Genomic DNA, 13061 nt, shown 5'->3' with positions numbered 1-13061 from the left:
ATGTTTTATCTATTTTATGAATTACACTTGATTAATTACACTTGCGAGTGATCTTGTTTTGTAAAAAGTTCTCAAAATTCATCATTTAGATAAGTAACAAGTTAGGAAGGCTGAAACTGACAACGGTATTGGTAACTTGTACATTAAACCCTAGCTGAAGGAGTCTGTTGATGAGCGATCCCGTAGCTGGTAACGCAGCGCCCCCTCCCGACGCTGCGGCCGCCTCCACACCTCCTCCAGATCCTGCAACTACCCCTGAAGCAAACCTCATCGACACTAAACTCCTTGCTAATGAGCTCGTTAAAAACTTGGACGCGCCTGCGGCTGAGAATCAGATAACCCCAGCTGCTGATCCGGGACCTGAAGTGAAGTTTAAATTAGTTTATAACAAAACGAACTATGAGATAGTCATGGGGGAAAACAGAACGGTCAGGGAGCTAAAGGATCACATAGAGACTCTGACTAAATTACCAAGAGCCATGCAGAAGCTTATGTTTAAAGGTTATTGGAGACTTTTCTTTGGTATCTTTAAATTGAGCTTGCTGAACTTTTTGTCTTGTCAACTGTTAAGTCCTTTAGTATAGTTTCATGTTTCATAAATATGTGTAAGCCCATTTGTGCTACTGCCTCCATACTACGTGTTTGCTAAAGGTTTTAGAATAACGCCTGGTTTTTATGGCAAAATTTAAGTTCTGTCACGAATCATCTATCTCTTTCAGGTCTAGTGAAAGACGACACGAAGACTTTGAAAGAACTCAAAGTAGTTAAAAATAGTAAAATGATGTGTGTCGGCACTACAATGTCAGACCTTGTAGCTGTCACTACTAAACCCAGCTCATCAGAAATAGTCGCAAATACCTCATCAGTCACTAAGAAGGAGCCTCTTAGTAAACAAAAGGTTTGTGTTATTTTCATGCTTATTATTTTAACTAATCTCAAACACAAGGAAAATGTTTATTAGCATATCATTGATGGAACGCGCGTTCATCTTTTTTGCAGGGCTTTTCGCGCGCACGACAGCGCAAACGCGCGCGCTAGGAATATTTGAATTCTGCAAAATGTCATTTTCATATTGCACAACTAAATAAACGGGAGTTTCACTTTCAACAAAATAAAATTAGCGACCAACAACCTGGTCACAGTATTTTCGCATTTAATAGTTTCTGTTTACAACAAAATGAGTTAAATCAAACAGAAAGTGTATTGACTCTCTGTTCAAAAGTCAATTAGGTCCCGCGAGCACTAATAGCATTGACAGATGAGCATGCTCTGCGGGACGATATAGCTGAGAAAACCCGCTTTTCATGGTTTGGGATGATAAGATAAAATCCTCTCTGAACATTTTAGGTCTCCTGAAACGTTCGGTACACAGAATTTCTTAACCTTGGCCTTGTTTTACTACCAAGACCTTACCTGGTCCCAACCGTAGTGGACAGACATACACGGAAATGGGTGTTTTTACAGGGGCACCTTTATGTTTACAGTGGCTTCATTTATCGAGTATACATTCTAAAAAGACTCAAATCATTTGGCTACAGCTCTGAGTATATTTTCCCGCCCATTATTTCACCTTGGACATTAGCCAATAGAATTGTGGCAATTCTGTACAGCTCCTGCCACTAACTGAACTGTCAATATATCATAATTCTCATTGTCAGTGTTTTTCTGCTGGATTTTCTCCTCAGCGATTGATTTTAAATCTGATAAAATATGACCAAACTAGAATTCAGACATCCGAGGGCACTTTATATAGGCTACGAAACCAACATCAATCTGAGTTCGTTTCATCTGATCAGATTCTAGTTACATCATCCCATTCCAACTCGCACTCTTACTCCTTGTGGCGTATTGGAGCATATTAAATAGGCATCTGTTAGGTTCGTGAAGGCTATGACACTAAGGTGGAGGACAGTACGGCGGAAAGTCCGCCGTGGTATCCCGAAATTTCCGCTAGAATAAATTCCGAAGCTTTAATGTGTGGTGACTCACGTCTCCTATCCTGATCAACGACGTGTGACATGCGATTCATTCTCGTTAAATTTGCTGACACAAATAATAGGATAGAAAGGTTAATTATTTTTAACAATATTTTGGTTAATATTCGAAACGGACTACTCTATATTAATTGCAATATTTCCCTTTGAATCACAAAAGCTTTTAACAAAGAAGCTTACTAATGTATGTATAATGTATATAAGTCAAGAGAGTCAGGACGCAATGAGAATTATGACTCCTCGGACTTCATAAATAGTATATTTACCACCTTGTTTATACTTTTTTCCATACGGGCACTAATTTTCCTGACTAAAAATATAGTGGAATTGAAGTGAAATCTCCAATTTAGACGTAAACCAGGATCCAACGAATTTTAACCAGGCCCAACAAATCCACTCCACGGGTCCACTGCCGTGTTCAGTTTCCCTTGTGAAAGGTGATTAAAGAAGAATGTTAGTTAACTTAATCAGAGGTAATGGTAATCACAGGGTATTAAAAGTCACGTGTTCTGTGAGCTGATCACGAGACCGTAGTTAACAATGGTCCTCGACGTGCACGTATTCTATGATGCGAAACTTTATTAACCCATTGGGGACGATAGGGTCGTTTACTTAGTTGTAAATTTAAAATAATAGTCTAAGCATAATAATAATATGTACCATTGTCCACGACTTTCCAGGGAAAATATTATAAGCAATATACAGCTTTAAGCATCAGTCATTTTTGCAGCTTTAGTTATGGTTGTGAGACGATTAAATTTTCCCTCGATTGCTGCTTTAAGCATAGTCCTTGTTCTCGATATCTGCATATGTGAATCGTTTACTGACAAGGAAAGGAGTCAATTAAACGGATTAAAGAATCTGACAGGATTGGAGGAAGATGTTGTTTTGACGTGCAATCTGGCGCTCTTTCCCACTCTCACTGACTACATGACTGCAGAGGAAAAATGTGAACAGTTCGATATGGGGACTGGAAGAGGTGGACTGTTGGCAAAAATACCGAACGAAAAAAGGAACTCGCAGGTTGCAAAACTGCTAGAAGTGGCCTATCCAATAAATGAACAACAAAAAGATCGTTGGGCTCCCACAAAATGGGTTTGGTTTGGACTTCGAGTGAAGGATCAAAAGGGTTGGTTAATGTCGGGGAAATACTACCCTGGACAGTGGGAATATGCAGACGGTACTCAAGCAGGGGAATATCAGAGCTGGATGCCAAGACAACCTGATTATAGGAGATCCAGACATAGTGAAATAGAAAAACTGTGTGTAGGAAATACGCCATGCCAAGAAAAATTCGTGAGAGTGAATCACGAGGGCTTTTGGGATGATTCGTTTGTCAATATGGCGTTACCATACGTGTGTCAGTACCAAGGAAAGTATATGGTTTCAGGAGAGCGTAAAAGCTGGGACGAAGCTAACATTTCTTGCAAAAATGCTGGTCTGGAATTTGCTAAAATCCGGTCTGATGACGAGTTAATGAAACTGGTGGGAGCAATAGAATATTTCCTCGGACCCAGATCTGAAGAGAAAAGATGGGATGATGACAACTGGGTGTGGATAGGTGGGCACGACATGCACGAAGAAGGGGGATGGGAGTGGTCTGACGGGCAGCATATTGAGTGGGAGGTAAAGTGGGCGCGTGGCGGAGGAAATGACAACAGAGTCCGCCATCATGTGGGTGGACAGGATGTTTTGGCGGTCTCAAGATGGGGAACAGTTGATGACTCCTACGCTGTGAAGATAAGGCATTTCGCTTGTCAATGTCCTGGGACTTAAACTCGTCAGATACTTACGTGCACGATATAAATTTTGGTAGACATTTTATTATGAACACTTTATTTTGTACACTATTACTATTTTACATTGGTTTTTTGACAATAACATTTTACTGAAAATTGAATTTAATTAAATACCTTACTATAGTCTATTAAAACTAAGTTCGTAATCCTTGGACCTTATTTCCATATCCGTAACACATATCCAGGGTTGGAAACGACCAACATTTCGGTTCGGTTCAGGTTTTGGCTTTTTTTTACCGGTCCGGTCGGTTTTTAATAACTTAAATGTACATCTTCGTTAGCTAATATTTTCATGTCGAATCGTGTAATAAATGTAAGAATTTATTTATTCTTGCAAGTCTAATACTTGGTAAACCTCGTTCCCCATTGGCGCTAACCTTAGTCTGTTCACTCTCGTGGATCGAGATTCAAGCTGCGAAACAAAGGCACCCACTTGGCGTGCGATGTTTGCATTGTGCACGAATAATGGAGTAAACATAAGAACCAATCTAGGAAACTGGAAAATACAACTGAATACAAAGAATCAGCTATCGCCAAGCTATCCTAAAAGTTCGGTATAATCCAAGAAACCCGACCCACCAAATATTATTAATACACAGTTTAACTCCACTGTAACGTGTAATGGTGAAATTGAAGTGCAACCTTTCAGTCGCTCGTATTTGGTCGAAGTAATTTATGCCCCTCAATCACTGTGATACGTTTAGGAATCAAGGTCTTTTGTTTATGCCATTTAACGGATGCCAATATTCCTGACTAAAATTTTCAACTTGGATGTAAAATAGAACCCAATGTTTACCGTGCCAACGAATTCACTCCACCTCCGTACTACTACTATCCACCACCGTATTTCTGGTTTCCATTGTCAAAGCTGGTTAATGAAGAACATTATCTAACTTATATATATATATATATATTCGAGATTATGTTATATGCTATTGTTTTAACTATCGCTCCCTAATCTAACTAGACTAACGAGCTAGTTTAACGAATATATGACATGTATATTTGTCCTTGAACTTGATGCAGGTATCCAGAGGGTACTAAAGACACGTACTGTGTTCTCAGTTCTGAGTGTCTCGGTCATTAGACGCAACTAGACAATGGACAATGGTCCTGTTAAGACTTAAGGGGGGGAGGGGGGTTCACCCTCATTCGAGATAGCAATTGACCAACAAACTAGGGTCTAGGGCCTATGACCGAACTTTTGAGGGGGTTCCGGACTCCAGGCCTAACTCAAAATTCCACTACAAAACTTAAGGTTGAAAATATGCAATTCTACATTGATTCTGAAAATGTCATGAAAAAATATTGAAACCCTATTGAGTTCTATTGTTTTGAGTGAAATCAGTTTCGCGAATTTCGCGAACTGAGATATATTATGGGCGATTTTGTTAATTTTTTGCGATTATTTGAACACAGAATCCACAGTTAGGTAGACGTTGAGCTGATACCTAATCATAGAGAATGTGTAGTTTAGGCTTACCTTTTATATAAAGTTGGTTTAATTAAAAAATATTGATATTTGACCAATTTATGGGCCAAAATCAATCAAATTTGGTGCATTTACCTGATGCATTTGCATATGGTTTTTGGCTCATAACTCAGTCATTTTATGTCTAATCTTGATGAAAATTCATGTTCGAGTTCAAGGGTCCACCAGTTACAAGTACAGCACCTAAAATATGGGTTTTGAGCATATTAATGTGATTTGGCATAATGGGCGTGGCTGTCCCGCGGGCACCCGGAGTCCGGAACCCCCTCAAAAGTTCGTCCAGAGGCCCTAGTTTGTTGGTCAATTACTATCTCGAAATCAAATTTCACAATTTAATCAGGGTAAAACCCCCCCCCGGCCCCCGCCCCCCCCGCCCCCCCCCCCCCCCCCCCCCCCCCCCCCTTAAGATAGGTTTGTGCTCCCATTCCTTCGAATTCTTGCATATGCTCGTATTCAATGCGAAATTGTATTGATATAACCATGTAAAACTAGCAGTTATAATATACAGTTATGTAGTTATAAGCAGTTATACAGCTTTAAGCATCAGTCATTGTTGTAACTGTAGCTATGGTTGTGAAACGATTAAATTTTCCCTCGATTGCTGCTTTAAGCATAATCCTTGTTCTCGATATCTGCATATGTAAATCGTTTACAGACGAGGAAACGAGTCAATTAAACGGATTAAAGAATCTGACAGGATTGAAGGAAGATGTTGTTTTGATATGCAATCTGGCGCTCTTTCCCGCTCTCACTGACTACATGACTGCAGAGGAAAAATGTGAACAGTTCGAGATGGGGACTGGAAGAGGTGGACAGTTGGCAAAAATAACGGACGAAAAGAGGAACTCGCAGGTCGCAAAACTGCTAGAAGTCGGCCTATCCAATAAATGAACAGCCACTGGATCGTTGGGCTCCTACGAAATGGGCTTGGGTCGGACTTCGAGTGAAGAGTCAAATGCTAAACGAGGAATTTATTTCAGGGGTAAATTATCCTGGACAGTGGGAATATGCAGACGGTACTCAAGCAGGGGAATATCAGAGCTGGATGCCAAGACAGCCTGATTATAGGAGATCCGGCCATTCTGATAGTGATGTAGAAAAACTGTGTGGAGGAAATACGCCATGCCGAGAAAAATTCGTGAGAGTGAACCACGAGGGCTTTTGGGATGATTCGTTTGTCAATATGGCGTTACCATACGTGTGTCAGTACCAAGGAAAGTATATGGTTTCAGGAGAGCGTAAAAGCTGGGACGAAGCTAACATTTCTTGCAAAAATGCTGGTCTGGAATTTGCTAAAATCCGGTCTGATGACGAGTTAACGAAACTGGTGGGAGCAATAGAATATTTCCTCGGACCCAGATCTGAAGAAAAAAGATGGGATGATGACAACTGGGTGTGGATAGGTGGGCACGACATGCACGAAGAGGGGGGATGGGAGTGGTCTGACGGGCAGCATATTGAGTGGGGTATAAAGTGGGCGCGTGGCGGAGGAAATGACAACAGAGACCGCCATCATGTGGGTGGACAGGATGTTTTGGCGGTCTCAAGATGGGGAACAGTTGATGACTCCTACGCTGTGAAGATAAGGCATTTCGCTTGTCAATGTCCTGGGACTTAAGCTCATCAGATACGTGCACCATATAAATTTTGGTAGAAATTTTATTATGAACACTTTATTTTGTACACTATTACTATTTTACATTAGTTTTGTGCCAATAAAATTTTACTGAAGATGAAATTTAATTAAAGAGTATCTAACCCTTTGCCTTATTATTTATACCTATCTATAACTCTGTTTCTAATCCTTGACCATAAATGTAGAATGAACTTCCCTTCTCAGTTCTCAGTGAGAGCATTATCAACTGTAGTCTTGATTGTATGACTTAGACAGTGGTCGACCGGGGGCCGGGCCCCGGCCCCGGCCAAAATCACAACCCCCGGCCCTTCCCGGCCCCGGCCAAAATTTGGCAAATCGCCGGCGGTAAACCCCGGCTCTGGCCAATAAATTTAACCCCGGCCCCGGCCAAAAACCATGCATTTGCCGGGGGCACAGCCGGGGATTTCATGAATGATTTTGGCACATTTTTGAAAAAAATCAAACACAATTTTATGGTAATTATGAGATTTCAAAGTTGAAAAATTTATTGTCTACGTTGAGTACGTTTAAATATAGAAAATACAACATACGGCTTAAATTAGACTACGGCTAGTAACATAAAAACCGTGGTTCTTCCTTAGTATGATCAGACTTTTCAATTAATCGTCTCCGAGAAATTTACGATAAAACATACGTAGAAACTAGAAAGTAAACATACTGCACTGCAGCTAAAACTACGGCTCAACGTAAACTACAGAGCCTAACATTTATGGTAAATTTTTGTGAACCGAGCCATATTTGGATGTGGGATTACTTTTAAATCCCGAGGTCCAGATAAAGTAGCAGCTGAGGGTTATCCTCAGTTCCGAGTTGAGGATTAGAAATTAAGTATGGATCTCAAGATTATGAGGATTATCCTGAGTTGGTTCACAGCACGAAGTTGCAGTTTAATCCTCAAGTCGGTGAGGATAAGCCGCACCTTGACTTTAATCCTTCCCGATTACATCACACCAGCCTAAATTATTATCAAATTCATGTTTCAATTTCTGACTTCAATTTGGTAAACTACCCCCGGCCCCGACAAAATGGAAAATTTCCCGGCCCCGGCCAATTCTCAGTGTTCAGCCCCGGCCCCGGCCCCGGCTATATTGGGGCTCCCCGGCCCCGGTCAGAATCCTGCCCCCGGTCGACCACTGGACTTAGATGCACATATTTTAATGTCGAAGCGTATAATAAATGTAATAAATGTAAGAATTTATGTATTCTCTTAAGTCAAGCACTTTATAGTGCACCTCGTACCCCATTAGACCCTGACCTTTGTCCCTATTTTCGGGCTGCGAAACAAAAGCCCTCACTTGAATGCGAAGTGTGGTTGCATTGTGCGAGCTTGCTAAATCACTCAACACTCGACTTATCGATGTATTTTCGAACGCTGATTCCGAATCACCCTCATGGCATACGGTTAAAATGCTCCCCTGGCGAGATATCGGCGAACAACTGTCTTCATCTTGATCACGTGATACGACCATGAAATGAAGTTGGTATAATTTCTCTCTAGGGTTAGGGTTTCAGCATATTTTTCAGTTAGGGATTGGGTTAGGGTTACTGTTAGTGTTGGGATCAGATTAGAGGGTTATGGTTTCGAATAGTCATTTAGGGCCACCGCGAGAACGTGCTAAAAAGTCACGTGACAGTCAAGTTTAGAGTGATTAATCTTACTTACTATTTATAAAGCGAGACGATATATATATATATGTATATGTGTGTTTATCTGTACCATTTTACTGACACCACGGCATCAACTTTAACGCAAAAAACCGTAAAAGATATACAACTGAAACTTTTTTGACTGGTTCAAATGCTTTAATGGCCTCCAGATAATAATTATCTTAGTCTCTTGAGTCTTGAAACTATTTTAGGGTTATACGGGTTCCTGCTAGTCTCTATAATCCATATCTATGAACATTTAATTGACCTCCGACTCAGTTGTTAGTTAGCAGAATTGTAGACTTAGCGGAGAGATACATGAGTATGACTATCGTGGTAACTCGTACTCCGTTTTATAGATCTAGATTGCAGAGTACGCTATACAAGTATCTACCACATTGCATTATACCAGTGTAAAATAGTGTAAAAAAGTGAAGTGCCCCCCCCCCCCCCCCCCCACTACGCGCATTAATGTACGAACCGAAGGTGAGGGCGAGTGCGGCACGAAACTAAAGCGTATTAATTACAGTAAAACCCCGATTTACCGCGGAGTTTGGGGAAAGGAAACATCCGCGGTAAATAGGGGTTTGCGGTAAATCGGGGTTTGCAGTAAATCGGGGTTTTGTTTGTTTACATTATACATGTTAAGCTCTGTTTGGGGAAAGGAGATGGCCGCGTTAAATCGGGGTTTGCGGTAAATCGGGGCGCAGTAAATCGGGGTTTAACTGTATGTGTTATGATTTACGACTATTTCTGTATGAAAGAATGTGTATTAATACTAATGTGATACGCGCTGCTCATCATGGTGCGAAAAGAGGTATACAACGTGTATCAAACTCGCAGTCTGTGTTGATAATGTCCGCAACACTCGTGGGACATTATCAGTGCGCGCTCCGTGTTCACCACTTTTCGGGGGTGTAATTCCTGGAGAGAATTATAAAGTGAAACCTATTGGAATAACACTGTTCCTCAGATCCACCAGAAAGTATTAGACAAAGGAAAACCGGAGGATGCCATGCCTGGGATTATCGGGGTGAAACAACCGCTACCTTCACATCCCCTCAACGGTATGGTCAACAAAACTGGGGGCAAAGTCAGACTTACCTTTAAACTTGAAGAGGATTCATTGTGGATCGGAACTAAAGGTGGGATAACATGAGTGTGATAAAGAGATAGATCCTCTTTCTCTTCTAATAAGAGATAGATTCTCTTTCAAAATAACCGTATATTTGCAAAAATTTTCTTTCAGCTGTCTAATGGCTGTTTAAAGTTATTTGTTGTATCTCTTTATTATTGTAAACTAAGTCCGAATAGTTTAGAAATGCTCAATGCACATGAACCTGATACAAATGAGAAAGTGTTGGCGGCTAAACTTAAATGGCATTTCATGGCATAAATTTCAATCCAGTTTCTACTTTCTTGTTATTTTGTCTTACTGTAAAGAGCCCTAAGAGTTGATCGGTAAGAAAGTTTCCAATAAATATTTTCAGCACTCTTCTCTTTTTCAGCACGGACGGAGAAGATTAGTATGAGTAGCATTAGAAACGTTGTCAGTGAAAAGATTGAAGCTAACCCTGAGTACTACATACTGGTAAATATCGTTACATTAATTTCACAAACTTTTAAATCGTTATAGTACGTGTAATGACTTTTTATTAAGGTATGTGTACCTTTTTGAACCGACCGATCGCGATCTGGGGGTTTTGCTGCCGGACCGGAACCGAGTGTTTAGAAGAGTAACTTTTTGAAATCTCCGATCTCAAGCGACTATCCTCCTCCTGTGTGTTGAACTCTGACAGATGATCCGTTTCAGGGTATACAGCTGGGACCGACCGAATTGTCAATCTACTGGATCTACTGGATTCCCGCCCAATACGTGGACGCTGTCAAGGACACCATTTTGGGAAAATGGCAGACATTTTTTTAGATTTTCTTATTTTCGGCAAATGCTTTTTAACCCTAGTTATTTGGTTCAATCGAGACGGTTTTGCACATTCCGTGCTATACGGTCAAACGCTTTTTCTTTAGCTTTCAAAGTTAAGTCACTCAATTAGTTTCACAATTTTATGTGGGTCAACGTTCGCGATTATTTCGATAAAGTTTTATTATGAATTATGTAACTTATTTATAGAAGACAAGAAATCGGTATCATAAATTCAGCGAAACTTAAGTAAAACCACCAAAAATCACTAAAAAAGTCAACAAATTGACAAACTTGATGATTTTCATACGACTGTTTTTTCTCTCTCTCTCTCTCTCTCTCTATCTCTCTCTCTCTCAGTTCATCAGACCAGGTCGTCTGTTAGATCATGTTAGTGTCTGGAAGCTCGAACTAACAAATTCTTCATCTTGTCTATCATGACTCAAATTGTCAACGAATTCTTAACTTGTACACATCTGAATTTGTTCATTAGAACCGGTTGAAGCGTTATATAAGCACGAACAGACCACACATTTCCAACCGAAGGGTCTGAGGTCTCGTTAAACTGTAAGAGTCTTGTTATCCGTTGCTCACTATAGTTGATCTACTGTATATTGAAGGCTGGTTCCCATAATCCTCTACATACACTCTACATATTCTGGAAGGTAGCCCCGATCCATTGAAGAGGAGCGGTTGCTTTGATCATGCTCTCTAAGTTGGCAGTGGGTCGTGAGAAGTGGAGAGCGTTTACCGGCTGAGATTTGATGTGACTCGATCCTCCGCTCAATCCTGAACGAGGAAGTTGTTAATTGTTAGATTTAGGTTAAAAGTTATGAGATATTAGTGGAGTTGTTAACCCTCAGGCTATGGTGTACAATGTACAAGCTGTTTGATTTTACGAGTTTACAGATCGGATACAAAATAACTAACATTACTACACCACTAATTAACTAATTACAAGGTAATTAACAAACCACGGTGCCACACTTACCTAGCACAGTATTCTTAGATCCGAAAGCTCCGTGAGACCTAACCCTCTTATCAGGCAGCTGTTTAGTGTCTTTATACCAGTACTGGAAGCCAGTCTGAGCTCGAGCTTTGGATGTGTTCTTCTGTCGGGGCCGTCTCTTGCCAGGCTTTTGAGCGTTCTCGAAGTAGGATTTAGTGCCCAGAGATGCAGAGACGCTGTGACTGAAGTCTGATAGAGATTTTAGTCGCTTTGAGACCTGAAACAGTTGGGTTTAATTGCTGGCAAGTGCTGGCAAGATCGTAGCTATCGTGCATCAAGATTGGTGTAAACTGAGGTTTGTAGTTCGTCTAATTTTAATTTATTCATAAGATACGAGCAATAGCGTGCTGTTGTGAAGCCAAGTCAAAATCTTTAATAAAAGACGTAAACTAGATTGCCGCGCTGGTGTAACATCTCAATACTCAATAGTAGATCCACCCCTCATTAGTTCAGTAGGTCTGCTATATCTTAGTACTATCATCTACGAATTGATTAACGTCCCACAATATATCCCGCCACTATTCCCAACCTTGAACATCGCAACTCCTACCTCAGGGTTAGGCTTGAACTCCTTTTTAACTGACGGAACATGAGTCAGATTGTCACAGTATGTGACAATATATCCATTAGGCAGCTGATGTCTTGAGAAACTACGGCTACCGGTGGGCGGTGTTTTTTGGAGCGGGGGTAAGCTGTAGACTTCGTCCACGAGGGATTGAGCTTTCATTATCTGCAAATCTACTGAATATATCGAACTACAAGCACAGAATACGAAATAATTGCGGACAAAGAGTGTAGTGCTGAGTGTCATGCATCAGTATTTTAGCTTGTGAAGAAGTCACGTGCACTGCTACATCGATACAGGAGATAGCTCCTAGAGTGTGACACTTCGATTACGGAAAACGTTTTATTAGCTAAAATGTGATATATGAACCTATGTAAATTTAAAATTTATCTGTATAAAGTAAAGGCGGACATGAAATGTACAAATAGTAAGGGCACCAGAACATAAGCACACCTAGAAACCTGAGCCCATAAATTATGGAGCCTTAAACGCAATGTTATGGGATTATGTAACTGTAAATTAAGATCCTAACTTCTGGGATTTTTACACTTACAGTCGTGCAGAGGAAACTAGTAGTAGTATCCTAGGTTACAAAAAGTGTAACCAAGCTATGGTATGTAGAGTATGAATTTCAACTCTTACGATTTTTTTGTGATTCTTATGTCTTGAACTCATAATCCTGTTTAGCATTCGTCACTACTTTGCTTCGATTCAATGGATGATAAACTCCACTTCACATCGCAAGACTCTATTCAGTCACTTCAAGAAACAGTAAGATTTAGTCCCCAGTTTCAGCCGGCACGACTGCTCGTGCTAATGTTACTATTTACGACAATTTACCTGGATTATTGTTTGACCTAATCTGATGACATTAATTTAAATGCCCATTTAGATACAGGTAAGCCCATATTGTATCAAATCAGGAGTCGCTAATGGGATCCCATTGTTGGGTTTGAAAGGATTGGACTGATCTGTCA

At 40.5% G+C, this 13061-nt stretch overlaps 2 protein-coding genes across 2 annotated transcripts; one reads left to right on the top strand and one right to left on the bottom strand.

Annotated features, from left to right (window-relative positions):
• The first annotated feature begins 158 nt into the window (after positions 1 to 158).
• LOC134816777 (ubiquitin domain-containing protein UBFD1-like) lies at positions 159 to 10740 on the top strand. The gene is made up of 5 exons (XM_063825770.1): positions 159 to 501; positions 720 to 898; positions 9563 to 9734; positions 10098 to 10180; positions 10403 to 10740. The coding sequence occupies exons 1-5, from the start codon at positions 171 to 173 to the stop codon at positions 10514 to 10516; spliced, it is 879 nt and encodes a 292-aa protein (XP_063681840.1). The 5' UTR covers positions 159 to 170; the 3' UTR covers positions 10517 to 10740.
• On the bottom strand, positions 10738 to 12400 carry LOC134816778 (uncharacterized). The gene is made up of 3 exons (XM_063825771.1): positions 12070 to 12400; positions 11502 to 11736; positions 10738 to 11299 (listed from the first exon to the last, which is right to left on the bottom strand). Exons 1-3 carry the CDS (start codon positions 12328 to 12330, stop codon positions 11160 to 11162), a joined length of 636 nt encoding a protein of 211 aa, XP_063681841.1. The 5' UTR covers positions 12331 to 12400; the 3' UTR covers positions 10738 to 11159.
• Between the last annotated feature and the right edge of the window lie 661 nt (positions 12401 to 13061).

This window comes from Bolinopsis microptera, chromosome 6 (assembly GCF_026151205.1).
Source record: "Bolinopsis microptera isolate Bmic1 chromosome 6, MBARI_Bmic_1.0, whole genome shotgun sequence".
Taxonomy (NCBI): domain Eukaryota; kingdom Metazoa; phylum Ctenophora; class Tentaculata; order Lobata; family Bolinopsidae; genus Bolinopsis; species Bolinopsis microptera.
The sequence above is the reverse complement of the archived record's forward strand: the minus strand, read 5'-3'. Positions and strand labels throughout refer to the sequence as shown.